General features: G+C 41.6%; 2 protein-coding genes across 6 annotated transcripts in view; both read left to right on the forward strand.

Moving 5' to 3' along the window:
• The first annotated feature begins 351 nt into the window (after positions 1-351).
• tbc1d19 (TBC1 domain family, member 19) lies at positions 352-15,916 on the forward strand. Its single transcript, XM_055060246.1, has 21 exons — positions 352-575; positions 708-780; positions 884-929; positions 2,673-2,748; positions 2,876-2,950; positions 3,195-3,258; positions 4,566-4,612; positions 4,722-4,832; positions 5,805-5,877; positions 6,293-6,331; positions 8,318-8,430; positions 10,160-10,234; positions 10,708-10,770; positions 11,749-11,833; positions 11,946-11,990; positions 12,069-12,101; positions 12,195-12,304; positions 12,394-12,485; positions 13,299-13,414; positions 13,525-13,595; positions 14,264-15,916. The coding sequence occupies exons 1-21, from the start codon at positions 480-482 to the stop codon at positions 14,336-14,338; spliced, it is 1,578 nt and encodes a 525-aa protein (XP_054916221.1). The 5' UTR covers positions 352-479; the 3' UTR covers positions 14,339-15,916.
• A 2,579-nt stretch (positions 15,917-18,495) lies between these two features.
• Positions 18,496-26,808, forward strand: part of stim2b (stromal interaction molecule 2b) — a 43,193-nt gene continuing 34,880 nt past the window's right edge. For 2 of the 5 annotated variants that reach the window (XM_055060241.1, XM_055060242.1), the window contains exon 1: positions 18,496-19,794. In XM_055060241.1, the coding sequence (XP_054916216.1) occupies positions 19,449-19,794 (346 nt within the window). In that variant the 5' untranslated portion in view covers positions 18,496-19,448. The remainder of the gene's footprint in view (positions 19,795-26,808) is intronic. The other 3 variants (XM_055060244.1, XM_055060245.1, XM_055060243.1) reach the window with 3 other exon arrangements.

Raw genomic sequence — 26,808 nt, forward strand, 5'->3', positions numbered from 1 at the left:
CTCGCTGTCTGCGTTTCCTCTCACCTTTCCCATCACAGAGGATAGGCCCTAAGAAAAGACTTGCAGCTTTCACAATATGCCCGTCAAGAACAGCTTCCTGAGATGCAAACTTCACAAACCTTTCAAACCTTTAGGGAACGCTCACTGAAGGTTTCCTACAAGGTTTCTTAAAGATTACATTACACTGAGAATTCTCTAAAGGTATTTGACATTGCCTAAATATTTGATGAAAGTCAGCTCGAACTGTTATCGTCTTCCCAGACAACCCCTGAACGTTACATTCGACACAGGGGGGGGGGGGGGGGGAGTTTTTTTATTCAGTCGGAACCAAAGTGTCGGGTGTTTGTTTCTCGCGCACCGACCTTGGTTGCTGAGGAACGGCCTGGCGCTGCCGCGGCTGCCGTTTGAGGGATGCTGAGAGCTCAGCCGCGGCGTCTCCTGACAGCGGGCCGTGCGAGGTGTCCAGGTGAACCCGGAGGATGGACGAAGGCACCGCGGTGTCCCTGAGCATCGCCCAGGTCGTCCAGCGTCTCAAAGGGAGCCATTTACACTCTCAGATAGAGAGGCAAGCTAAAGTGAGTCAGTTAGCAGGCGGCTAAAGATGCGGAGCTAGCTGCCGCTGTGTGGTGCAGTTTTTGAGTGATAAGCAGTTTTATTGCCTTTCTTTCTTGTTCAGCTTCATTGTAAACCGTGAAACTCCTTTTTAGGACTGTTTACACCGGCCTGAGATAAGATTGGAGTCGCTAAAGGAAGACGTGCGCAGTTTTCTGAAAACATCAGGTGGGTTAAGGCTTATTTTCTTGCTACCTGCTGCCACGCCACAGCACGCCTTTAATACAAGAGCGACAGAATGACGAATGTCCGGACACGCGTCTCTGTTTAGGCTGGGAGAGAAAGCTGCAGAATGCCATCTACAGAGAACTTCACATGTAAGTCAAATGCATATACACACGAAACACTTTTCCCAAACAAGCTGCCAGGATCCAGCTGGGACTGAGGTTGCATCCAGGCTCTTGGATGCTCTTTTTCTCCGTCATCCGCGATATTTTCAACTTCTTTAAAAACAAACACATGTTGTTGAGAATGTCTTTGGCTCATTCTCCATCAATATATCTGACTCTCAGTTTGGGTCATTCCCATCTTCTAATACTGGTCCCCTATTCTGCTGCATACCTCTTTTATTGCTCAGAGAAGGTTCTGATGTAGTCAGATCTGAATGAAATGTCTTTCAGATGTGAATAGTTGGGGGGTGGGGGAGAAAGAAAAATAGGATGTGTACATCTTTATTTGCAGACTTTAATCTCTGTTGCCTGTAAGATCCATCCATCCTGTTGTTTTTTCATATTTGAGTAAATATGTAGAACATCTCCAGTGATTTGTGTCTGGGGAGAAAATACCCAAAAAACAAACAAACAACAAAAAAAATAGCCCTGATCCACAAGTGAGATATATAGAGTTAAAATCCATTGTTACAAACGCAGCCATTGTTGCTCCCCACAAAACTCTTTCACAACACTAAAAAGATATTTTTCTTATATTTCTGACTCGCAGCTGGTTTGGTATACTTGAGGCTGTAGGTTCGATTCCAGCTTCTTTGTGTCACATGTCGATGAGCCCCTGGGCCACAGACTTCACCCTGATCGTACTGCATGTTTGTGAGTGTCGGTAGGTAAAAGTAGCTGAAGTGCAAAGTGATTTGAGTGGTCAGTATTACTAGAAATGTGCATTTCCTACGTCCTGTAATCAATCGACACATAACTGGACATTTACACGTAGAAGCTTCAGTAAAAAGAGGCTGCAGCCACAAGCAGAAAGTGCTTCTGATTTTCAGCTTCTAGATATACTAAGAATTTAAATTTTCCAAGAAATCATCTGTGATAACATAAATCTAACATAACGTAATCAAAATACAGTTGAACATTTTTTTTATTCAAGTATGAATCTGCTTTCAAAGCTGCAGTAAAAATTTACCAGATTTCACTCTTTTACACCTGTGTTCAGATAAAAGGTTTTAGTAATTTTCTGCCACTCTTTTCAGAAATATAAAAATATTACTATATTCTTAATTTATTCATATTCCTCACTGTTAGTGTTATAGTGTGATAGTAACACCTATTTACACTTTTGAGCAGGTTGTACTACTATTTCGCATCCAGTGTTTAGGAGACAGTTTCTCATCTATATTTTCCTATTTACATTTTTATCTGGTATGCAACTTCAGGCTAACTGGCTGAAACGTAATAAATTTCTCTGACATACGTGTACGGCGCCTCCCGTCATGTGAACGGATAAGTGACGCTCATTGCTCTCTGGAGTCTCAGACATCAGCCTGAGGCAGTTACTGACTAACGGCTCCGTGTGGCGGCCAGCAGTCAGCCCTGTGAGCTCCTTGTAGGTGTTTACAATAGGATGTACGGTGTTTAATGCACTGAGTCCTTGAGTCATACAGCATGCCTTGAGCGAACTCAGTGAAACACTTCTAGTGGAGATTTGTTCTGTGTCATTTAAGCTCTGATCGGGGTGTAGGTGGGGGGAGTTTACTGTTAAAAAAATTCTCTATTTGGTGAATTCGTTCTACTTCTGAATAGCGTTCCATTTGCATCAAATTATCAAAGCTGTCAGTCTTTCTTGGAGTCAACGTTTTATCACACCGTTGCGCTTCCCCACTGCAGCCAGCTGCCTCCGAGCCATCCCACGGCTCCACTGGAGCATCTCAAAGAGCCGCTGGCCTACATGCGTAAAGCTCAGGTCAGTGCGTCTCCTCTCGTCTCCGTCACTCCTTTGAATTCCATCTTCCTCTCGTTTGCTTTGTCTTTTTCGTCTGCTAATTCCCAGAGATGTAAAACCCTTTTTTGGGCTGCATGTGTGTGCGCAGGCCAGCTGGGAGAAGCGCATCCTGAAAAGCCTGAACAGCATGAGCACGGAGCTCGGAGTGCCTCTGGCCCGTAAGGTAGGGGAAAACGCGGCCCGTCACAGGTAATACCGCTAAACTGCAGAGACTTCCCCAGTGGAAAGGCTCTCGTAACGCTGTATTTGTTTTCGCCAGATGGTAACCAGACTGTCGTTTTTTTTTTTTTATCTCCGTGTTCTTTTACGTGCACACAACTGTATTTAAACAGAGCCAAGATCTGTGTTCTGCGGTCCGCGCGCTGTTTGTTTTGTAAAGACCCCGCTGTCCCCTCCTGCTCCCACAGAGGCCCGGAGCCGAGCAGAAGGAGTTCACCAACAAGTGGAACGAGATGGGCACGGATGAACCAGGTCTGCAGACATTACCCAGGGTTTTGGCCCCTGCACTCATCTGCCCGCTATGACGGATTGGTGTTGATGTGTATGCATGGGCTGGCGCATTTAGCATCAGCTTAACAACTTGCCATGTTGTACAGAACCAGATCTACTACTTCTGTGTTTGCTTTGTGAGCTATATTTATCCAAGAGAGCCAAGGTTTTTCTAGCGACTGGCTTGTTAATGAGGAATGTGTCCATCGATTATGATTCTTATTGCTTTACTCAGACTTAAAATATTCAGACTTCAGAAACGTCTTAGGCAGAGTTCAGTGACTTGCAAAAGTAAAACAGATTAATTCAATGTTTTCTATAAGGTTCCAACTATAAACCCCAAAGGTTTTAGTGGGATTTTAGATGACAGGTCAAGACAAAGCGGTGAACAGTGATTAAGTAAAAAGATGTCCAGGGTATCTGCATCTGTTAAAAGTTTTACATTTATGTATCTAAAATTAAAGCCTTAAGATGTCTTAAATTAATTTAAAAAAGCAAAGTTGGTGAAATCTGCAGACTCCTTGGATGTATGTCTGTTTTTGATATGCATCTACCGGATGTGAATACCGTAGTTACAGACAGCAAATTTTGCCCCTTTTTTTAAACTCTCGCTGCCTATCCTCAATTGTATTTGTCTCTGGGCTTTGACTGGGCCGTTTCTGGCACGTTGATATGCTTTGATCTGGACTATTTCATTGTAGCTGTCTATCTCACTCAGTCTCCAGTCTTTCTGGGCTTATTTCCTTGGTCTTCACAATGTTCAAGAATCTTCACAGGACAGCTAGAATTGTACTAAAATCACTCATTGGCAAACGCTATTCGCCGATTAGGAGACTTTTGAGTGCATGACCGGAATCATAAAAAGTTGATTTTAAAACCTGATCAAATGCGCTGGTTTTGGTTAAAGGTTTTGAACACTTTCGGAAGGCAGTGTACTTTGTTGTTAAATTTTGGATTTATTAGCTCTTTCCTTTCTCCTTGTTGCTCAAAGCCAGCTCCCTTCCAGAGAGCAGGCCAATCTTTTAGTCCTAACAGTGCTATCACAACTCAGGGACATATAATAACATTTAGGATGTCCCCCTTCTCTGGCTGTAAACATTGTGGACTGCGAGTATAGAAGCTGTCCAGACCTCTTGCACAGAGTTGAGGTAATGGCTGCAATACCCTGCTTCCATCCCAAAAGTTAAACTCCATCCTTCCCTGTTCCTGCAATGAATTTACAATCATGTCGCCACAATGGAAGCACTCTCCCTCAGAATGCAAAGCAGTTGTTTCTGTGTTTGTTGCAGACTTAAGTCGCTTCAGGCCTGTTTATGCACCGAAAGACTTTCTCGAGGTAATCGCATTTCTTGCTGCTGATGATTTATTTTTGTCATGTTGAAAATTTGGAGATGTACTTTTTCACTTTAAAAAAAAAAAAAAAAATTTTATTGCCATCAACTCAGGTGTTGATCAGTTTGCGGAACCCCAACCATGACAGCTGCGAGGACGTAAGCGCCCGGAGCCACTGGGGGCTCATTCAGGTTCCCCTCAACGTCCGAGATATTCCACAGCTGGTATATATCACATTATTATATGTTTCTAACGATTTTTTTTTTTTTTTGCAGTGATACATTTTAATGAACAAATGAGCATAAAAAGTTTTTGTGTTCCACCAGAGAGTTTTTGATCATCTTGTTTTCTGACCAGTTCTGGTGACTGTGACAAACCTGGAAGTTGATTTCAGTTGAACCATTACTGTGTTGATTTGGCCTTAATTTTTAGATTTCCAGCCACGTCGTCATCCTTTGCTTGACCCCAGGACCACTCAAAGTGTTTGATGCTGAGCGTTAGTGTTGTCTGGTCAAAGCACACAGCTCAAAGTTCCAGTAGAAGCTCTACTTCACGTTTGTATTCGTAATGGTATGGCAGAACAACTGAGTGGCATGTGGATAACATCTCTAACGGTGTTTTTACACCTGCTAATCTGGTAGTCTTAGTTTGACTGGGGACCAAAATTGCAACATTTGTTACATTTTTATATGGTGCAGTTTGCTTTCATGCTGCACTATGTCAAATGATCCAATCGCTTTGAAAAACCCTTTCACCCCCTTGCCTGCGGTGGCGCTGAATCAAGAACCACTGAAGGAAACAACTTACTTCTTCACTCAAAAACTAAACACCACTTGGTCTCTTTTCCATGCAGAGTTGATTTTCCTTTTAAAAAGAACTGAAGCTGAACCAGTTTACTTATTACAAATAGAGGAAATTAGGAACCTTTGCTTTGTGTTTGCAAGCTAGGAAATTCATTCAGCATGTTGGTGGCCACCCAAGAAATTAGAATAACATCTTCCCAACCTTGGATTAATTGGAAGGCTTTTTTTGAATGAATTTTGAATAGTTGGTAGCATTTGCTTTTCTAAATGTAAGAGCCAATGATGAAATTTGGGGATAAAACGAACTGACTGAACTACAAATGCATTTTGGCACAATTAAAGCAGCTGACTAAATGATGTCGGAAACAGCTTTCTTTTTTTATCTGCTCACAGAGACAGGCGTACGCAGAGCTGAACCTGAGCTCCGGCCAGTTGGGGATTGACGACCTCACACACGTCCATCCAGGTATTTACAGGAAGCAAAACGATTCACGACTGTCTGACAAATCCACAATGAACAAACATTTTTCACGCAACAGCAATTTGATCAGTTGCGTGACGGCAGGGAAGCTTTCCCTCTCATCATTCAGTAGCTATAAGAAGCAGGCACAGAAATCCTTCTTGTTGTGATTAAATACGCGTGTTTATCCATTGAACAGCTTCGCACACCCACCAGTAAACCTCGCTGGCTGTATATCAGTGTGTGCGTCTCTGTTGGCTGTCTGGGATTTCTCAAATAGCATCTTCATGAAGTCCAGATATTGACATTGTTCCAGTTTATCGTTCATGCCTTAAATAGAATGGCCTCTGCTGTCTGTGTGTTTGTAAGTCAGACCGATAACAGCGCTGATCTAATCTGTTCTGCTCTCTCTTTCCTCTAGACCTGTTTGAAAATGACTATGTTCAGATCGGCAAAAAAGGTTAGCGTACATGTGTGTGCTTTTTTTGAATTGTTTCGTTTTGTTATGCAGCCCTACTACTTCAGAAATTCAGAATTGTTCTTTGGTATCAGCTGAATGTATAGTTGCTAGTCTGGAAAATATTGGGATTTCCAGATTAGGAAATCCTACAATTTTCCTAAACTAGTTTGTCTTCTTTAGGAAAGAAAATAAGAGTATAGATAATCTTTGTATTTCCAGATTTTATCCGTTGTACCATTGCTTAAATGTTGTGTGTGTCGTTCCTTTCTTCAATTCCTCCTTATTTGTATTCTTGCTTTCTATTTGTACCTTTTCTTCAATCCCCCCCTGAGTCCTTTCCTCCCTTTCTTTTTCTATGTCCATTACATCTTTCCATCCATGTGCCATTAATTCATTGTAGACCTTTGTTTTCTCTTGCTCATTCCTTGAGTTTTAGTTTTAGATTTTATGGCTGAATGATTAAATATCCGGGCTCGGTGGTACAACATAGAAAAATAAAGCCTTTCTGTGAAAATGGTCAAAAACTGGACTAGAGACGATTGACGGAGAAAAGTTTCATTAAAACCTTTGAAAGGAGCATCTAAAAGGTTTCATGACGTTTTGTTGGAAGGAGCAAATTCTCTTTCCATTTGAGTTTGTTTCAAAGGTCTTCCTAAACATCTCAATTAAAACTCCAAAAATATCCATTACTGGTCATATAAACATTTAGAAACTGAAAATATACATTGGTATGGCAGGAACAAGTGCCCTACTTCTCTCACTGACAAATCTTTTTCTCAGGTTCCATAATCAGTAAAAGCAACACTCAAAGCCAATGCCATGAAGCCAGCGTAAACACAAAGCTTAATATGGACACCGATCAAGCATCAATAGCCTTAAGAACACAGGCTGTGCTTTTTATATACAGTGCCACACACCCTCCACTTGCTGCTTCAGCCCTCAGTTGGCTTTGTTTTGACTTCTGGGCTGCGGCCTCTTTTTCAGGCCAAGTGTTAAGTGCCTTCAAAAAGGAAATTTAGGGGACCGAGGAGTGCGTTAGTTTATGCTACAACTGGCCTGCACCTTAAGCTGAGGGACGTGTGTTTTGGCCAACTGTTACAATGTAGATTTAGGAGAAGAGTGGGCGAGCCGAAGAGTTATTAAAATGTGCCTGAGGGGCTCTAGAAAGTTGTGCAACTATGTCAATTATATGAAGATCGTGGTTTCTGGTGTTTATGCTTTTGTAGGCTGTGAAATAGTGAGCCCACAAGCCTGATTTAAGGTGTGCAGATGTTCGTTTTCCCATCTGTGCTGCTGGAGGACCGTGAGCAAGTCAAACAGGAACCGTTTTCTGTTGACTTTAAAGCGAGACTGTGTTGTGTTCATGTGGCAGTGATAACGAGCTAAACTGTTCGAGTGGAGCAGAGTTCAAGCACAGGATGTTAGCAGAACAACAGCAGCACGCCAAAGGATTCACACCGCTTAAATATTTCACATTTACTCTCATTACAACTGCAAACTTAAATGTTACTTACAAATCTTACTTACAGGTAACTGTTCAGCAAGATATAGTCAAAAATGTTTTAATATTGATAAAAATGTACTAGTTATAGGAGAAATAAACTGCCAGAAGGTGGAGAGTGGGCTACAATTTGCACTCAAGTGAGGTTTTATGCTGAGAATCTGGATTTAAAGTGGCGTTCACAGATGTTCCTCGTCCAATCTGAGTTTGAGCTGTTTTGCAAAGAATAAATTGTAGCTTCTACTGGAGCACACCACAAGATTTACAGCTTGATTGCAGTCAAATGTGGCTCTATAGGAAATGTGTAATATTGTGTTTGTAAAAATGTGAAAAGTTTTAGGATGTATGAATGCTGATTTATACTGATTTGTTTTATGCGGAATGGATTAATGCCTCATTTAAGCATTAACTTAACGACGCAAAGAGTCGGTTCCCGTCTTTTTTTTTTTTACATTCCTGCTTATTTTCGATTGCGTTCTGTGTAGTTGTAGTGGAGCAGGACAGCGCAGCGGCCCAGCAGTACAGCAGACGGGGCTGTCCCACCGGGCTCCGGGCAGACCTGTGGGCCCTCATCCTCAACTCCACCAACCAGCTGCAGGTACGGCAGCAGATGCACAGACACTCAAGTTCACGGGTCACTTGCATAACTGGCCCACTTCCCGAGCTGTTTCCCGACAACTTGAATTCCTCTCAGCTGCTTCTGTTTCCCTCTTCTTCTTTTTTTTTTTTTTTTTTTCATAAAATTTTTGTCTATCTCCAGTTGGATACATTCACTTCAAGTTAAAACCAGCTGACCGATAAATTCGAGGTAATCTGTGTGTTTGCTGCCGCGGTGTTTATTTTAACTGGCCTCGTTTTGTCCCGTGTGTACAAATGTTAGGATGATCAAATGCTTTCGCTCGGTTTAGCCTAAACAGTTCTGCTTGTCTGCCTGTGTGGCAAAACACCAGAGTCCAGGATAACCTGCAGGGGCCTGGTTTGGAAAATACTGTATGGGGTCGGAGGCCTGATTGGGTCAGGGCTCTGGAGCGCAAAGCACATCAAAGAGGGTTGCAAACGTTGCTCGGTGTGTGTCTGTACGGCCAATCTTCAACCAAGCATTACGGGACCAAATACATCAGAATCAGCGATTGGTTCTGTTACTGCATCAGAACCAAAAAAAATAAAATAAAATGAAAAAAAAAAGTCTGTCTTTTTGGAAATTTGCAAAAAGTGTGAATATTACTTCCAGTCAAAAGAAATGTTTTGCCAAAATTAAAAATTCATGTTTAACCTAAATCTGGGGTATGAATAAATAGACCTGTTGACTGATTTGCTTCTGAAACTGAATTACAATTTCATTAAAAAAATTATTACTTAACCCTGGTCCAAAAGCATCTCCTGACCACTGTTCAGCATGGTGGAGGATCTATGATGATGTGGGCTCATTTCTCTTCTGAATGGTCGGCTGGCGTTACTAGATTATGTGGCAGCACGAACTATAGTGAATACCTTAAAAATTTAAGTGAAAAATCAATTGGATTATGTCAGGAAGCGGAAAGTCAGTCGTCATTGGGTCTTTCGGACGGATAACGATCCAAAACCAAACTGACTAAATCAAAACAAAAACAGTTCACATGACTCTAAATCAAGCTGGCAGAAAACCAGCGGTCAGAGCTGAAGAGAAAAGACTAAGGCTCTTAAAGGATTGTGCTAACAGGATCCTCATGACAATATCATTACTAAATAAAAAAAAAATGGAATCTCAACAGTTTAATTTCTTTTTTTTTCCTGGATTAGCAACTGATGGGACTCTCTGGTATTTTAGCAGAATCCTTTTAAACTTGGTCATTAATGTGGTCCACAGTACCAGTTCCAGCTGTTCCAGTTTCCTCCCTCAGCTCTCTGCTGCTGCTCTCGCAGCCGGAGCGCTGAGCATCGTCAAGACGCTCAGAAAGTGTCACTGAGAACATTTTTATTGCTCCGTTTGGCTCATCTGTGAAAAGCTGTCTGAAAGCGGAGACGCGTTAGAGATTAAGCATGTTCACGGAAACACGGTACCCTCTCTATTTGTGCTCGATTTAACCGGATTGTCATCACAGTCACTGGGAGGACGTAATTTAGTAGTGTCTGTAAAGGAAGTGAGAGTTTTCAAAAAAAAAAAAAAAAATAAAAAAATAAATAAATATATATATATATATATATATATATATATATATATAGGTTTTTGGTTTTTTTTTTTTTTGCTCACCTTTCTCTTAAAAGTTGTTTCTATTCGTTTCAGTTTAACATAATGACCATTCTAGATGGTAGGAGAAATAAAACTTACTGAGTCTTTGCCCTTTCAGGACATGATGCACTATGAACAGCTCAGGGCTGGAGTGATCCAACACAACCTGCTGGTAGATAACCTCATCTACAAGGTGAGCTGGTCAACGCTCATTCTCCTCTGAGTAAATGAAACGTAGGCACGCCTTTAGCAAATGCTTTTTTTTTTTGTCTTCTCATAAACACATTCCTCTGAATGACTCGGCCTTGGATGTTAAGTTCCTGCTGTGTGTGTGTGTACATTCACAGGGTTTAGGTCTGAGCTGCTTTTCTTACAGTGGAACTGAAAAATGTACACACATCTGTGGAAATGAGACAGATTTTTGTGATAGTAAAAACATCACAGCATCATAAATAATTGCAAAGTGTGTATGTCCTTTAATTAAAACAGTAGTTTGCATGGAGGCTACAAAAGGCTGCAAAACTATCTCATACAATACACATGTATCTTGTGTTGTTCTTTTTTCTTTGTTTGTTTTCACCTGAAAGGTGCAGGATATATTTGACGGTAAAGGTGCAGAAAGTTGTTCTATGTCAATAGATCTGTGAAAACCCTCTGCTTCAACAGGATGTCAAACTCACCGCCAGTAACGACGACTACTACTTTGTGTTTGAAGATTTCCTCTATCAGGTCAGCTCTCTTCTTTATGAAACAGTCAGTTTCTCATTATTTACCCTTCTGGCATTTTTTCCTTAAACAAATAATACAATTTTGATATAATTGTTATTACAGATTTCAGTGTTTCTTGTTCGTCAAAAGTGTTTATACATTAGCATTTCTTCTTCTTCTTCTGTTGTTTCACTAGATAACACTGTCAGCATCTTCCTTTTTGGCCACCCTTGGTGTTTACTCCTTCTGTGTGACAGCAGTCATTTTTATCTGCTGTTGTACTCTCCAACCAGGCGTCAGCAGCTTCTCTGTTAGTGGCTGCTCTGTTTGTCTTTGACGCTCATCCGATAAACATGTTTCTGCTCTTGCCAAGCAGGTTAACTCGGCAGCTGCTTGTTTGCCGTGCTCTTTGGTGACAAACCAATGACCGGGCCAGGTTTATCAAAGACCAGGCTTCTGCATCCTTGTCAGTGTTGACTGATGGCAGACTCACTAGGCAGTGAAAGAATCCACTTCATGTCAAAATGATACTTAAGAGATGGCAAGAGAAAGTGTGGAAGGTTTCTTAAGAAAATCCAAAAGGGTGATTTCCCAGAACTGTTCAGAGAAGACATGTTTTCTTAGTGGATGTTTTTTTTATGTATATTCGAATGGTTGTTATTCTTAACTTTGTGACATAGCTGTTGTGTTATTTGATGAGGCACCTCCCACAGTTACACAAGCATGCCTATGATCTGAAAGACAAACAATCATGAAGAAGTCATTAAATATTAGCTGCGATATGAAAAATAAATGTGATTTAGCAATTGTTTTGGAGCGTTGAGTTTACTCTATGGAAAATTTTGATCTTTACCCAAAGAAACGGCAATGAAGTGGTGATATGAACTGATTGGATTTTTTGGCTCAAGCGGGATAAATATTAACGGTGGATTTTTTTCCTCTTTTCCACTTGAAATCGTTGTTCACCTCAGATTTTGAGCCGGCTCCGTTTCTTTCCAGGTTCTGTTATGTTTCTCACGGGACACTGCCGTCCTGGAGCACTTCAAGTACAACAGCGCCACTCCGCCTAAATCCTACCTGCACGGTGAGGTCACTTGATACCTTTCCATTGTTATATACAGGCTGAAGGACATGTTTGTCTCTAAAACTGTGATCATACTCCATATGTTCAATGCCTTTGTCTGCCTGCCTTGCAGGGAAAGTGGGAGACGAAGAGTATGCTGTTGTTTATCCTCCAAATGGTGAGTTCACGTTCTGGCATGAACGTTTTTAAATCAGATCAGAGAAAATTCACTCAGCTGGCATTTTTACTTACTCAGGCGTTATCCCCTTCCACGGCTTTTCTATGTATGGTGAGTTGTGTCAAACTCATGTTTTTTTCCTGATGCAAGTCGAAACGTCCAGTAAACAACCATGTGTGTTGTAATTTGTGGATGTTTCCACAGTGGCGCCCTTGTGTTTCTTGTACAACGAGCCGTCCAAACTCTACAGCGTCTTCCGGGAAATGTACACCCGCTACTTTTTTAGGCTGCACTCCATCTCTTCTTCTTTCTCAGTACGAGCGTTTTCTGGGTAAAAGTCTTAACAGCTCCACTCTACCTGGTGAATGAATTGACTTTATGTTGTTGTTTTGTGCTGCTGCAGGGCATAGTGTCCCTGTGCCTGCAGTTTGAGAGGCTACTCCAAACCCACCTTCCTCAGCTCTTTTACCATCTTCGACAGATCGGTGCTCAGCCGTGAGTTAAAATACTTCGACATCTCACCTCTGTGATTATATGTGCCTCATCTACAGTGCAAAACTATGAATACACATTGACCTTTTTTCAGGGTGTCTGTGCATTCTTAAAAAGTCTTATATTTCTAAAATTAAGGCCTTAAAATATCTTAAATTCATTAGAAAATGTTCGACATTGACCCGAAATACGACATCCACAGGTTTTATATTTTGCCGAACCAGACTATTTAATCTTGTATATTCAGTTTAGTTTATTTTTCTCTTGGGAATTTTCTATCAGGCAAAAGTTTGAGTCGTGCACAAACACGATGTTCTGTAACTTCAGGCAGTTGAGGCTACCGCCTATCAGCTGCTAATAAACCCATGCTTTCCTTCAAAAGGTCTTAAAAAGTCTTCAGTCTGAGATGGTGAAACCTGCAGAAGCCCTGTTTTTCACACTTTTAGCCCATCACAACCACAAACTTTACTCTTTGTTATTTTAAATTTTATGAGAAATGCTAATGCAAAGTATCTGAAGGCAAATAATACCTGGTTTTAATTTTTAAAAATCTGCTGTGACATGCACTTGTTTTTTCCTTTCCATCCAATGCATCTGAGTTTGCAGACAGAGACATGAGTATCCCTAGAGACTGTTGTCACTATTAGCATTCTGATTTTTATGAGCTGCTGCCATCTAGTGTTTATGGCATGAATTACATTTTTCTCTCTATGGATTTTTTTCTCTAACTATGGAATCATAAACGTTACTGTGAGAGGTAGCGGATGCAATTAGAAACATTAAAGTGTCACTGAAGAGTTCATATTTTCTTCTAAGGTTGCGTATTGCCTTTAAGTGGATGGTCCGGGCCTTTTCCGGATACCTTTCCACCGATCAGCTGCTCCTTCTTTGGGATCGAATCCTCGGGTATGACTCGCTGGAGGTAGTTGCAGGTCGGTACATCCCGAACCCTTACTTCCACCCGTCATTCTCCCATCTTTCCCGACTTTTACTATGCTGTTCTGCCCTCTTCTCCCACCATGCCGTCTCTTTCACCCTGCAGTTCTTGCGGCGGCGGTGTTTGCCTTCCGCGCTGAGAACCTGATGGAGGTGACTTCGCTGGCCTCAGCTGAGGTTTGTCTGTCCCGCTTTTAGACATGTGTGCTCGCAGGTGCGTCTCAAACGAGGAGCCTATTCCCCCGGTTGCACAAGCTAGAAAGCTAGAAATAGCTTCAGAGGGGCCTCCACCCTCTCATCCCCCACCCCACCCAGCACGTCGACAAGTACTCACCATGTCCTCTGACACCCAGGCCGGTGTAGGAGGACCTCTTTGTTTGTGCTTACAACCATTTTTACAGCGTCTTAAGTGTAGCCTTACATTGCTAGTGTAACCCTGAATGCAGGCTATGTGACTCGCCACCCTTTTGCCTTCCTCACCCCTTGATGACGACGGGGTTAAGCGGCAGCATTATGTGGAGGGCAGTAGTTCTAGGGGGCACCATTTGCTTGCAAATTCTCCCACCTGCCCTTCTTAAGAGAAGATATCATCATAACACACTGCTTCTTATTTTATATTTAGCGCCTCGGGCCCAGTGCTGAAATTTTAAACCCTCTTTCTAAACATGATCGTGTCCCTAAATTTAATCCTCCCCACTGAACCCAAAAGGACAGGGTGGGAATCTCAGATCATCGTGCTGCTCTCCTGTCCTCTGTGGACGTTTGACTCAACTTTTTATGTCTATATTAAAGCGGATTGTTAGAGAGTTGTCTGACTTGTCTTTTCTTTGACGAACGCACCGCAGGCTGTCCTCGCCGACCTCTCCACTCTGAAGGTCATACCGCTCATCCAGATCTTTCTTTTCGCCACCGCCATCTGAACGTCGCCGACGCGAAGACTCAAGAGTTCTGGGTGGGTTCTCGTTGCACAACAACGAAGACAAGCTGACTAATGAAAAGTGACACCAGGAGGCCACACCTCATCTAGTTCAAGCAAAAAGCCAAACGCACCTTTCGCCCTATAAATAGTATTCTCCCTTTATGATGGTATTAGTTGTCATACAGTATGTAAGTTAATCCCGAGGCCAAGCCAGCCTCATTAAGCCGGGGGAAAGATGATCCTCGCGGCAGTTCTCCGATCAGCTGAGGTGAGTTGCATGAAGCAGTAATCGTGCCGCAACGGCAGCATGCAAGGAGACGCAACGACAGCGGCGTCTCCGTGCTTCCCTAATGAAGTGTTAATTAGTTCTTGCCATTTATGCGGCCCAGCGGCTCCTGCTTGTTATTATTAAACTGTTAGATCCTTATGTTACTGATGAATGATTTGGCATCTTAGTTTGCTTCAGCATGATGAGAGAAACCTGCAAAAAGCCATGAACTACAGTGCCATCCACAAATCAATCTTGAAATGAATTCCTGTTTAATTGCAGTGGCATAATCTCACAGCATTCTTTTAATTGCCTATTGTTTATATACACAGAGAGGAAGCTTTTAGTGCATTTGTTTTCATGCAGTCTGTCTTGGTTGGGACCTCTTTCATCCTCATTTAGCTCTGTAATGCTAGGAGGTTTATTTTTGTTTTATATGGTCTTGTTTTGACCATATAATCTGGATTATTATTTTGCCTGAAAAAACACAATGACGACCCTTTCCTAGTTGAGTCTCCTAGGGTTTTTAACGTTTTGTTTTAGGCCAGATTTCCAACGCCTTTGAAAGAGAAACAGGCCCAGATCATCACTCCTAATGAATTGTGCTCAACAGTGGACATAAGATGTTATTTTAATCGTCATTATTTTGTTATTGCCAGGTCCACTTGGTACATCTGATCAAATAACATGGCTCCAGTTAATTTCTTACATAAATGGCATGTTCTCTTATCTTACCCATTTTCAAGAGTGGCCAAAAGAAATGGTAAGTTTACATAAGTTTAATTAAAAGAATGATTTATTATCATGTGTTTTAAAGGAATTGTTGGGGGTGCCAGTGCAATACCTGTGATCTTTTGAGAAGTAAAATAATTATTTCTCAAGTTATACAATTTTCCCCAACAAATAAATAGCTTAAATTACATTTTTTTTTGTTTTACAGTTTTTGTGAGAGATTATGGTGCAACATTAAAACGAGAATTTATTTTTGTTTGTTTTTAGCCCTACCCTACCCTTGCTGGGTATGGGTTAAGGGGCAGTTTGTGTGGAGAACTCTGTAAATAACAGTACTGTTTGTGTAATGTACAAGCTACTGTCTACATGCAGTTTATTGCATTTATGAAGGGTTACAACACACTTTATGGATGTTTAGCACCTTCAGTGCCAACATTGAGGTGAAACGTTTTCTCTTTTTACACGACTATAAATTATGAATTTTTATTGTTTGGAAGTCATTGCCATTCAATCTTGTTCTGCAAAGAATTGTATTGCTATTATTATTATTATTTTTTTTTTTAATTAAAGGTTATTAAGGCAATCGCACCTGAAGTGCTCTGTGCTTCTTCTCTGAATATTTCTGTCGGGTTGTGTGACAAGATAAATGTTTGGACAGGCACCAGTGCATGCTGGAGGCTCACTGCAATCATTTCTAAATGAGCCCCCGCCCTACACGTAGCATATTCCCTCGTTCTTGGCCGCCTCCCTCATCCCCTGCTGTCCTCTCTGCAAGCTAGTATCGAATTATGCTGTTCTTCTCTTTCGTCTTTCCTCTCCCCCTCCTCCGCCCTCCTGGATTCTGCTACATCTGCCACCTGTTTACTAGCACTCCCACGCCGGACTCTTTTATCAGTCATGCTCCTCCTTTGGGCCCCACGAGTCTGTCGGTCCTGCAACATGTACCTGCTGTGGTGATTTAATCACACTGCAGTCCCTCCTGGTGGCTGATTCGTTGCATTGCAGGACAGCGTGCCTTCTGTCCATCAACACGCAGACACCGGCCGTCGTTGACGGATTTCTTTCTGAAATTTGAATCAAGCACAGTGATCTTAGAAGATGTTTGTGCAGCACAGTGTACTCAGATCGTCTTAGATTTTCTAATTAAAGTCCAGTGGAAAACTCATTTCCCCCTTTCAGTGGATACCAGGAGTTTACGTACTCTGAATAAAAAGTCTCAAATGAGAGAGATTCAATTATTAATATCTTCAAAATTATAAGTTTACATACAAAACGATTTGTGTCTCTTTAACCTTCTTAGCTGTCATGATTGATGACGCCAATGTCATGGACACATTGGCTTCCTTGTAAGCATTTTGAGGGTGACAGCTAAGGGGTTAAGCAACGAGGGAAAGCCAAGGTGCTGATGTCATAGCATTGGAAACTTCTGATAGGTTAACTGACACACTTGAGTAAACTGGAGGCCCACCTGGTGATGTATTAGGGCCACACCTGGAACAAACTGCCTTGTTGTTTGACAAGACTTGAAAGTTAAAAGAAACCAGCCAAGATATCAGGAAGAGAATTTTGAAGCTGAACAACTCTGGTTTATCCCTGCGGGGATGCTTGCAGGCGCTGCATTTATTTGTTCAAACAATTATGCAAGCACAGACACGATTGGAATGTCTGTCGTAGCTCTCAGGATGGAGATTGGTTCTATGTCCCAGAGATGAATGAATTCTGATTGGAAATATTCAACTTGACCCTGGAACAAGAGCCAAAGACCTTGTGAAGATGCTAGTCGAAGCTAGTCCTGTACCAACATTGACCGAAAGGCCACTCAGTGCAGAGGAAGCCATTAATCCAAAAGAAATGTAAAGCAGCCAGATTACAGTTTGCAAATGCACAGACACATAGATCAATTTTGGAGACATGTCCTGTGGTCTGATTCTCACCATGCAATTTAAAAGAATTAGCCCTGACGCTGACCAAATTTGTACTAAATTCAAATAAAAGGCCACAAATATAACAAATATTTTTAAAAACCCTTCTTGCTAAATTTTTTGCCATTTATCGTCCATCCATTATCTAACACTGATCTAAAAAAAAAAAGAAAAATGTGGTCTGGTTTAGCTACAGAGAGAAAGAATGTGTATCTGTATTTTTTCAGTCAGCCTATGTCAGCTTCAGGTTTTAGCTGTAAATGATTCAAATTATGTTGAAGAAGAGAAGCCTTCAGAATTTCAGTCCACTCTGAAATACAATGTATGTATTTTAAAATATTGAAAGAGAGATTTTGTATTTACATTTATCTAAAAATGACAAGTAATGGTTATTTTACACGCTCATCAATCTGGGGGGAAAAATGCAACAATCAAACCCTTTTTAATAACTGCTTACCAGCTTTTTACGTGTTTATTTAGTTTGACGATTTATATTTGAGATTGGAAAACCTCTTTACCTCCGCCATATTTTATCTCCCCTGCACAGATTGCCTGTCAGATTCAAATTGGGACTTGGCCATGTCACTCCAAAATGCTGTTACTACTTCCAGGCATAACATCTTGGTAAAATGTAAAGATGACTTTAAACCTGTATTTCAGAGGATAAAGAACATCTAGACTGGTTTTGTGCTGCACCTGAATAATACATGTTTCCCTTTCTTTCAATAAGGGAAACGTGCACCATTTCTAAAGTTTGGGATTTACCAAAACTTTAAAAATGCTTTGGTAACATTTTTAAATGATCTCTCCTGCAAATAAATCAATTTGCCTGCGTGAATGCTGTGGCGTTGGCACGATACAAAATGTTGGATTTCTTGATTTCTGATAAACTGAAGACAGTGGATGACGTGCAGCCATTTCACTTGTACATTGTTTTAGGGATGTCATAATCATAATAAAATTCTACTTTTTATTTGGATGTTGTCTGTGTCATGAGGCTAATGTACTATGTTTCAAGGTCTTATCCACAAACCCTCAGTAGCAACAACGACCTTTTGTTTTCCGCGCGGAGCATCTTCAAAAACAGACAGGAGACTGCCGTTGGAAGCAACCAATCAGACGCTGCCATGTCGGGCCAGTCCAGCCAATGGGATCGCTCGGTCGGGGGAAGAAAACTTGGACGGGGCGATGGAGGAGAACAATGAGGCGGCAAAAAAAAAAAAAAAAAAAAAAAAACGTGCTCATCCTCCACTTCACTGTGGAAGAAGACACCACGCTAAGTTTCTGGAGGCTTCTGGGGTTTCTGACGTGGTTTTGCTAACGTAAACCCACCATTAGCTAAAACCCCCCCGGCGTTAGCAGCTCTTAATTTACCTCCACGCAGGTACAAACACTCCCAGGAAAAGCCCTGGTCAGACGCACGCGAGGGCATTTGGAGGCGAACCACAGCGTCTCACCCGTCCGTCCTCACCCCTCCCCGTCTTTGTCGTCACGTCGAGCCGCTTTGCATACCGACTTCCTTCTCCCGCCGGTCCCCATCAGCCAGCCGGCCAGGCGAGCAGCAGCAGCTGATAACATGACGGGAGGATACAGTGTCACGGAGAGCCACGCAGAGCCGACTTTAAAAACTTCATTCGGGAAGTAGGCGGATGTCGTGTGCGACCGACATCCAACTCGGAGAAGGACGACACGGAGTGGAGCGGAGAAATGGATAATATCTGATGCTACCGGGATTTTTGTTGTTGTTTGTCTTGTTCGACGCGAAGAGGCTGAATATGCCGGTGTTTGGAAGTACGCGGAGTGTTTTTCTTCCCACTCACAGCTCTAACCTAAGGATTTAAATCGCCGCTTTTTTTTTTTTTGGCTAATTGTAGCCCCTCGATTAAAACAAAACAAAAAACAAACAAAAAAAAAACGCTACTTGTGCGTTGCTGAGTTTTTATTTATTTTTTTTTATTTTGTATTTTTTTTAACGTCGCAGTTAGTGAGCGCGCTTTCCTGCAGGCTTCATGTGATTTTGTAAGCTAATCCACATTTTTAAATGTATAAAATTAGCCATGGGGTGGCCCCCCTCTGAAACAGCCTGTGAAACCATTAGGAGCGCCTCTCGGCTCCCCTTCTTCACCCACCTTCCATCAACATTTCCTGTTTGCTAGCTTTTCCCCTCATTACAGGTGTCTTATTTGTTTATGTTTTATTTATTTTTGCGACACCGCATTCATTTTTTTTTTTTTTGCAGTTACAACCTAATTCAGATTTTTCTTGTTTGTTTTTTTTCAAATATTCATCTTTACGTTAAGGCTGCTAACTGCTGTGTGTTTTGCAATCAATTAACTAACCCCGCCAACCCTCCCCCGCCCCCCATCGCAGGACACGAATCCCCCCGTTTTCCCGTCCTGATTTCCACCATGAGTTACATGGTAGTGAATGTATTGCTACGTGGACTCGTCATCTATGCGGTACTGGGCTCGGAGTGCTCCTACTCCAACGATCTGCCGAGCCACTCGTCTGACGCTGCAAATGTAGCCATCACAGGTAAGATCAACCCGCTGCGTGTCTGCTAATTTATTTAAAAAAAGATATTTTGAATATACGTGCAGGATTTACACCACCCACCCCTCTAAACCCGAAACACACAGCCTCCTCTTCCTCTCCTCCTCCTCGTTTCCCTCTGGTCCCCAGTGGTTTTCTCAGGGAAAGCCGAGGAAAGCCCTGCGCATTGATGGAGAGTGGTGATGCATCACTCCCCCCCTTCCTCCTGTACGTTGCTGAGGAATGCATGACATGACTAAAATGCTGTTTGCAGAATCTTTAAATGCAAGGCTTTATACATCAAGGGACGTCAGGGAAATCACAGTGCCTTGTAAAAGTATTCACAACCCTCTTACATTTGGGTCCCTCACAGGCCGTTTTTGTGTTGTTCTTGAATCGGATCTGACAGAAGCAGCACAAAGAAATAGGTGTTTGAAAGTGGATGCACGCTCGGAGAAGGTCGGAGCAAAATGAAGTCTTTCAGCATGAGTACAAAACATGACTAACACTGCACATTACCCTGGTAACGTCATCCCTATTGTAAAACATGGTGGTGGCGGCATCATTCCCCAGGGATGCTAGCTCTAAATAGGGTAAACTTGATGGAGAAAATGAATGAAGACAGGAGAATCCTGGAAGAAAACCTGGGTTCGCCTACTCTAATAAATATACAGCCAGAGCTGCAATGTTTACATGAAAGCACGGTCCAGTCAACGTCCAGATCTAGATCCAATTGAGAATTTGTCTTGTGGCTTTAAAAGAGGTAAACACTTTGTGGCAAAACAACAATTTAAGCAAAGTTTCAAGTGTCCAGATTTCCAAAGCTCATACAGTTATACAAGAGGCTGCGTTGAGCTCTCAGAAAATTCTTACTGCCTCACATTAAAGTTAATAGCCGGGACAAAGTGTGAATACGGTAGGAAGTCATTGTATGTTCTTGATCATTAAGGCCTCAGATGAACTCCTGCACTCTCCTTCACCCCCCTTTAAACTGCAGTATCGATATAAACTAATGAGAACAGTATTTTCTATCCATTTGCATCCGTTTTTAAACAGGCTTTATTGATTGAACAGACTGAACAGCTCTTCACACTGTGCCTTAACTAGCAGGGTTAAATACAGACACCAGCGTATGTGTTTCTTTGTCTCATAAAGGACATTTTAAAAAAATACTTTTGGGACACTAACATATGCTCCAGCTGTCTTTTCCTTCATTTATTCATTTGGCTCTAATTAAAATTCCAGTCGGAGGTTTACATATGCTCATGAAGATAATAAATGTAGTCATTTCTGTGTTTTTAATGAATTATTTGAGTTGTTTATTTCCCAGGAAGGCTCGAACAACACAAAATTGTGGTCATTAAAACAAGAATTGGGTGCTAAACTGTATTAAATTTGCCAAGGCCTTTCTCCAATCCACACATACTGTAGTGAAAATGCAACCACCTAAGTTGTTAAATAAGCAGCATTTTCAGTTGTAGTGTCAGGCAAAATGCAAATAAACAATGCACAACCTTTTTATTTTTTTAATTTGTTGTATTTTTAGCTTTCAGGAAGTCAGTTGCATCCATTTATTTTAGCTTTGTGCTACTCCACAGTTTGTCTGACTTCAAAATGCTTTTTTCAGACGCAGGATTCTTTTATAAATCCGCTTTATTCTAAAGATTTATTCATTTTTTTCACAAAATGCCCTTTTTTTCTGAAATTAATCATTTCACAGTAGCCTATGAGTCATTCAGGCCTAATGAAAACATCGATGGCTCAGCCTAAAGAGTGAGCAAGTGTTGACTCATCAACAGGCGTAGTTTTCCTTCCATGTCTGACCTTGAAGATGACAGTTAAAGAGCTAGACAATGCTGAAGTTCACCTGATGTATCATCTGGACCTGGAGGATTGTTATAGTTTGTGAAGGTCGTATGTTGTACACTCGAGTCCGTGTTCTCCTTCTCCAGACACTTTGTTCACGTCATAGTTCTGCCTCCTTTGAGGAAACAGTTTCTTTTCACAGGCTCTGTTGCCATGTGACCAGGAGAAAGTCCAGGAAGTTGACGTTGCCCTGCCGGCAAACACTCAGCCACAAAAAAAAACCTGCTCTAGAAATGGGTCGTTTGTGTTTTTGTCCTCCACTTTATTACAAATTTACCGGAGCTGAACAAAGTGTGTCGCTGGTAGTGACTTAAAAACAGCCAGAGCGCTTTTCTAACTGCTGTAGCCAGATTTATTTAATTGTGATCGTGGTTGTTCGACGGATAAATTAAAGCATCGTGAGTATCAGGCGTTCTGCTGAAACCGTCCAAAAGATAATACTTGAAAGTCTTATCCAAAGATGTGGATATGCTCTGGTGCACATTAGGGATTCTGGAAGCCACAATGTATTTTTTTTAATCAACTTATTAGAATATTATTGCAGCTTTCAACCACGTCTTCATGTACTTTTTGTAATTTGCGTAGTTTTATATTTTATGGCCTTAATAAATGTTTTTATGATGATTTTGTCCGATCATGTGGAAAAGAAAATGTTCATGATGGTCAACACATTAATGAAGAAAAAAAAAAACTCCTAAGTATTCCCTGTTTGCCGTAATTTTCTAGAATTACGGAAGCCCAGTTGATCAACAATTGTGACCGCTCTTGCTAAAAGCAGGAGTTGGGTTACTTTGACAGGACAGGTCCGACAACGATCAGATAGGTCTGCAGAGATGATCATCACGGTTGACCTCCTCCCCTTCAGAACTTGTAAAGGCTTAAGGTCAAGATAAGGGCAGACCCCACACATCCTGGACAAAAGCTGTTTAGGCTTTTACCTTTACAGCACTGGTTGAAAAAAACCAGCCACTATTGGGACAATTCTTCCCCCATGAACACTAATTTATGTTCATGCTAATTCAACTCTTTCTTTTTCGTAAAAAAACATCCTCAGTAATAAACAAGAAGATGGGAAGGGTTTTGAGGTAATTTTCAAACCATTCAAAATTCATTCTCTGGTAAAAAAAAATAATAATAGTGGCACGAAAACATTGAACAGTTTCCCATCTTTCCCGGAGTGGATATTTCACAAATTTAAACAAATTCACCACATGATTATTATCTAATGTTTTGAGAAATTCCAAATAACCCAAGAGCTCAATTTCAGCTTCTGTAAGCCTCATTTAGCGTGTTAAATGTTGCATTGCATGACATTCAAGAAAGAGAATGAACAAGTATAGCTTGTTTTGAAGAGCTGCCCTGGAGAAAACATCCGCTTTAGATTTGATGAGGAGTCCTTGGATTTATAAGACCACATTGGAGACGTTTGGAGATCAAACACAGCATATCAGCATAAATGCCTCATAAAAACTGGAAAAGTGAGCACCTTGCCGTGGAGTGAGGTATCTTCAAGTGGCCCAGCCAAAGTCCAGACCTTAGCCTGTGGGAAATGCCACGGTGGTCGTGCATAAACGTACACTCTCAAACCCAATTGGCTCGAGGCAATGTTGTCCTGGAGATGGAAGGGATTTATAAAGTCATATAGAAAAGGATTATGACAAGGTATTGCTGCTAAAGGTGCTTTTATGACTAACAAAATGATGGAGCGCGCTCAGTAGATTTCCCCAAGTCACATTTAAATAGACTTTAATCAAGTCGGATAAGGCTGTGAGTTCTATGATGATTGTTATTTTCTAATTCAGACCATTAATTGAATAATAAATCACACGACCCTCATCAGAGGTTGTAGTTTAGCTGTCTTTGGTATTTTATTTATCTGTTCTTTCATTTTTATGCCTCCTGTACACTTTAACTGTCCCCACTTGACATTTTATACAGCTTCAAGCAGATTTTTCTTTTTAAAGATGCTTCCCTGATGTAAATATTAGTTTTCCTCTTCGACGTTAGTCTTAGATAAATCCAAAGTGAGCCCTAGTTTCTTATTCTATTTACTGTTTTACTCCTCTTCCTTTGTGAGGTGTTTATGTAGACCGATATGTGCCCCAGTGTCAGGCTGCTAGCTTCACAAGCAGCCTGACAAATGTTTAGCCTTAAATTCATTTAAATATGCATATCCACCCAATACGTCCCACCCACGCGTGGCAGAGCTGCAGGAGAAGGTAATAAACCTCATCCGAGACAGCTGGTAAACATTCAAGGACTGTGTCTTTACAAGTGCGAATCCAGCCGCTGAAAATAAACCCAGGACATATACGGTTTATTGATCAATAAGGCAGAGGCGCACTCTCCCTTTTCCAGCGTGAGAGCGGCCCCGGGGGCCGGCGGCGACACTCTCTCCTCCGGCACACAGCGGAGCGAAGTGGATGCAGAGATGGCAGTGATTTAATACAATGTCAGTAAACATGACCGCAGTGTTAGCCGTTTCCCACACGGCTCCCTGGAAAGGTCAGCTGCCCTGGTGTCAGGCTAGGAAAACACGAGTCTCTGTTTGAGTGTGTTCGTGCCGAGGTCTCCTTACAATCTAATACGTTTCAGTCGCTCTCAGATTTTCAAAGGGTCTGGATAGTTTTGGGGTTTTTCCACTAAAAGGCTGTACTTTACAACTACTAAGCAAGAACAGTAAAGTGGTGGTGCTGTCATAGTCATTACCTAAATGATCTGTCAGTGAAGTAGTCAATGCATTTCATTCTTCTTCCCTTACCTTTGTAAAATGTGTCTCTTTCAGAAAACATTTTCTGACAATGACAAGATTCAAACAACAGGGAATGGTAATGATCTAATTTATATTTTTTTAATATATATTTGCGGTGTGAAAATTCATTTGGGAGGCCTGCAGATTTTTGACTTTTTATTCCAGCTCAGAAACGAAGGCTGCTGTTATCCGATCCTCTCAGGCTTCAAAGCTGCCATTTAGCCTGCTGGGAGCAGCACGGCGGTGAAACTGCAGGTGGGTCAGGTGTATCCCCCCTGTGATTTGGGATGTTCAAAGATCAGGCCTCGGGGTTGAACGTGCCCGGTTATCGGAGGGATAACCGCCGATGTTTCAAAATGAAAATGTTGACTTTAAGATTAGAAATGTAACGCTAAATCTTTGAGGACATACTGTCCTGGCCAGAGGTTTACTTTCAGCCATGATGGACATGGATGTTATGCAAATATTATGTAAAATGCAGTTGCACTTTGTTTTACAAGCAAGGATTAGGTTTTAAAACAAATCTTGCGTGTCATTTAATCCAGACAAGATCAAGTTAAACATACCTACTCAATTATAAACATACACTCCCACTATTATGGCAAGGTCTTTCAGAAATTTGGTGATGAAATATACAGTTTTTATTCTAGCCTACAGTTAGCTTACTTATTATTGACCACTGTCAAAATCCATGTGCCTATTTGAGAGTGCTTCATGAGCTGGAAACTGACTGCAGCGCAGGGAATTCTGGGTAAATACAACAAAAACAATCGTGCGAGTCTTGCCAAATACGAAAGTGAAATCCTACATCAGTTGAGATCTGGCACCGCTCCATTCTCATTTACATTTTGTGAAGAAGGAAGTTGCACTAAATGTCTTCCTTCCAGGTTTTTCGCGTTGTTTCCTTGAGTGGTTCCTGGTGCAGCGACAGCCCCGACAAGGAAGTAGCAAGCTTTTCAAAGGGTTTGGATTGTTTGATGTCGTGTGGCATGAAAGCGTATAGCACTAGCTAATAATTTGACAAACATTTAAACTTTGGTACCCAATTGAACCATGCCTACCGGACGACGTCGTGAGACAACACCATTATTCAATTCTTGAGCCAGAATGACCTAATTTAAAATGTGTCTTATTATACATTGTTAAGCCAACAAACTACAAAGAGATATGGGAATAATTGATAACTTTTAGTCCCTCTCCCCTTCTCCTCTCTGTTGGTTTAGTCCAAATAAGCATAATTGCAAGATTAATCTGAAATTCATAACAGGACATGCTGGATTTGTTGCTTGTCTTGATTTTATGGGATTTGGATTGAAAACCAAAGTTGGGGAGATGTTTTTCTCCACGTTGCAACTGTATTTTATTGTCTCCTTGAAGCATCTTGACAGGCTGTTCCTCACTGTGAATTTTATCAACATCTTACAGCTCCTGCTTTACTGGGAACACACCTTCGGGGACCACAGTATATCACTCTGTGTGTTTTTTTGCACAACAATGCACATCATAAATCACCGGCGGTGATCTGAAGGAGCAAGTGGAGGAGCATTTTTGAGACAGACAACAGGGAGGTGTCTTGTTTTTGTACAAATGTGACCTCTCCCACTTTAATCTTCTTGTTTGGCGTTTCGACAAACATTGCGCTTCCCTTCGGTTGCGACGTGATGAGCCCGGCGGGTTGATGGCTGCCTTGGTTACAGGCAGACGCGTTATGTAATCTTAATATGCGGTAAGTGGCTGCTGTGCATCAGCATAAACACATACAGCTTGCATTCCTTTAGCGTCTGCAGCTCGGTCAAACTTTTGGACAAAGTCAATCTGTCTTTTTCTTGTGTTTTGAGACCAATCGGAGGTGACTCTTATCGTCTCATGGCTCACTGATCGCATTAATAAAGGGATTTGTTCGGAGGGGAGGTTCAACATTTGCTTATCTTCTGACTGCTTGCTTAAGTTCTGCTGGGAGTGCAGGAATTTGCATGCTGCTGTCGGCCAGCCTTTCGTTCCGTCAATCTGACACACGCGCACACTTGAGGAAAGACAGGATGAGCTGGAGTCTTAGGAGAAAAAATTTGTGTTTGCCCTGGGGTCACAGTGCGAATGTGAACGTTTCATAATGTCCTTGCTCTCAACACGCCATGTCCTTTTTCTTTACATATGAGAAAAGTTTGCAACCGGCCTGTAGCTTTTTTACAAATCACTTAAACTGCCGTGGAAAAACAAAAAAAAACCCAGCTAAAAACAGAGATAACCAGAAGAGCTTCCTATGCGGACAAAAACTAATAGTACACGAACTCAGTGGGAGCAACACCTTTAGTTACCAGTTCTGTCTGTGGAAAACTCATTTAGGCACAGAAAGTTAGGAATACCACTCCTAAGAAAAAGTTAATGACAGCAATATCTCA

Source organism: Poeciliopsis prolifica, unplaced genomic scaffold, assembly GCF_027474105.1.
Source record: "Poeciliopsis prolifica strain line A6 unplaced genomic scaffold, Auburn_PproV2 SCAFFOLD058, whole genome shotgun sequence".
Classification (NCBI taxonomy): domain Eukaryota; kingdom Metazoa; phylum Chordata; class Actinopteri; order Cyprinodontiformes; family Poeciliidae; genus Poeciliopsis; species Poeciliopsis prolifica.

Bases quoted from the DNA above. Each gene is read 5' to 3' on its own strand.
- tbc1d19 (XM_055060246.1), top strand. From the start codon at position 480: ATGGACGAAGGCACCGCGGTGTCCCTGAGCATCGCCCAGGTCGTCCAG. The intron at 930-2,672 runs GTAAGTCAAATG...TCCCCACTGCAG, and splicing joins ATCTACAGAGAACTTCACAT to CCAGCTGCCTCCGAGCCATC. The intron at 12,486-13,298 runs GTGAGTTAAAAT...TTTTCTTCTAAG, and splicing joins CGACAGATCGGTGCTCAGCC to GTTGCGTATTGCCTTTAAGT.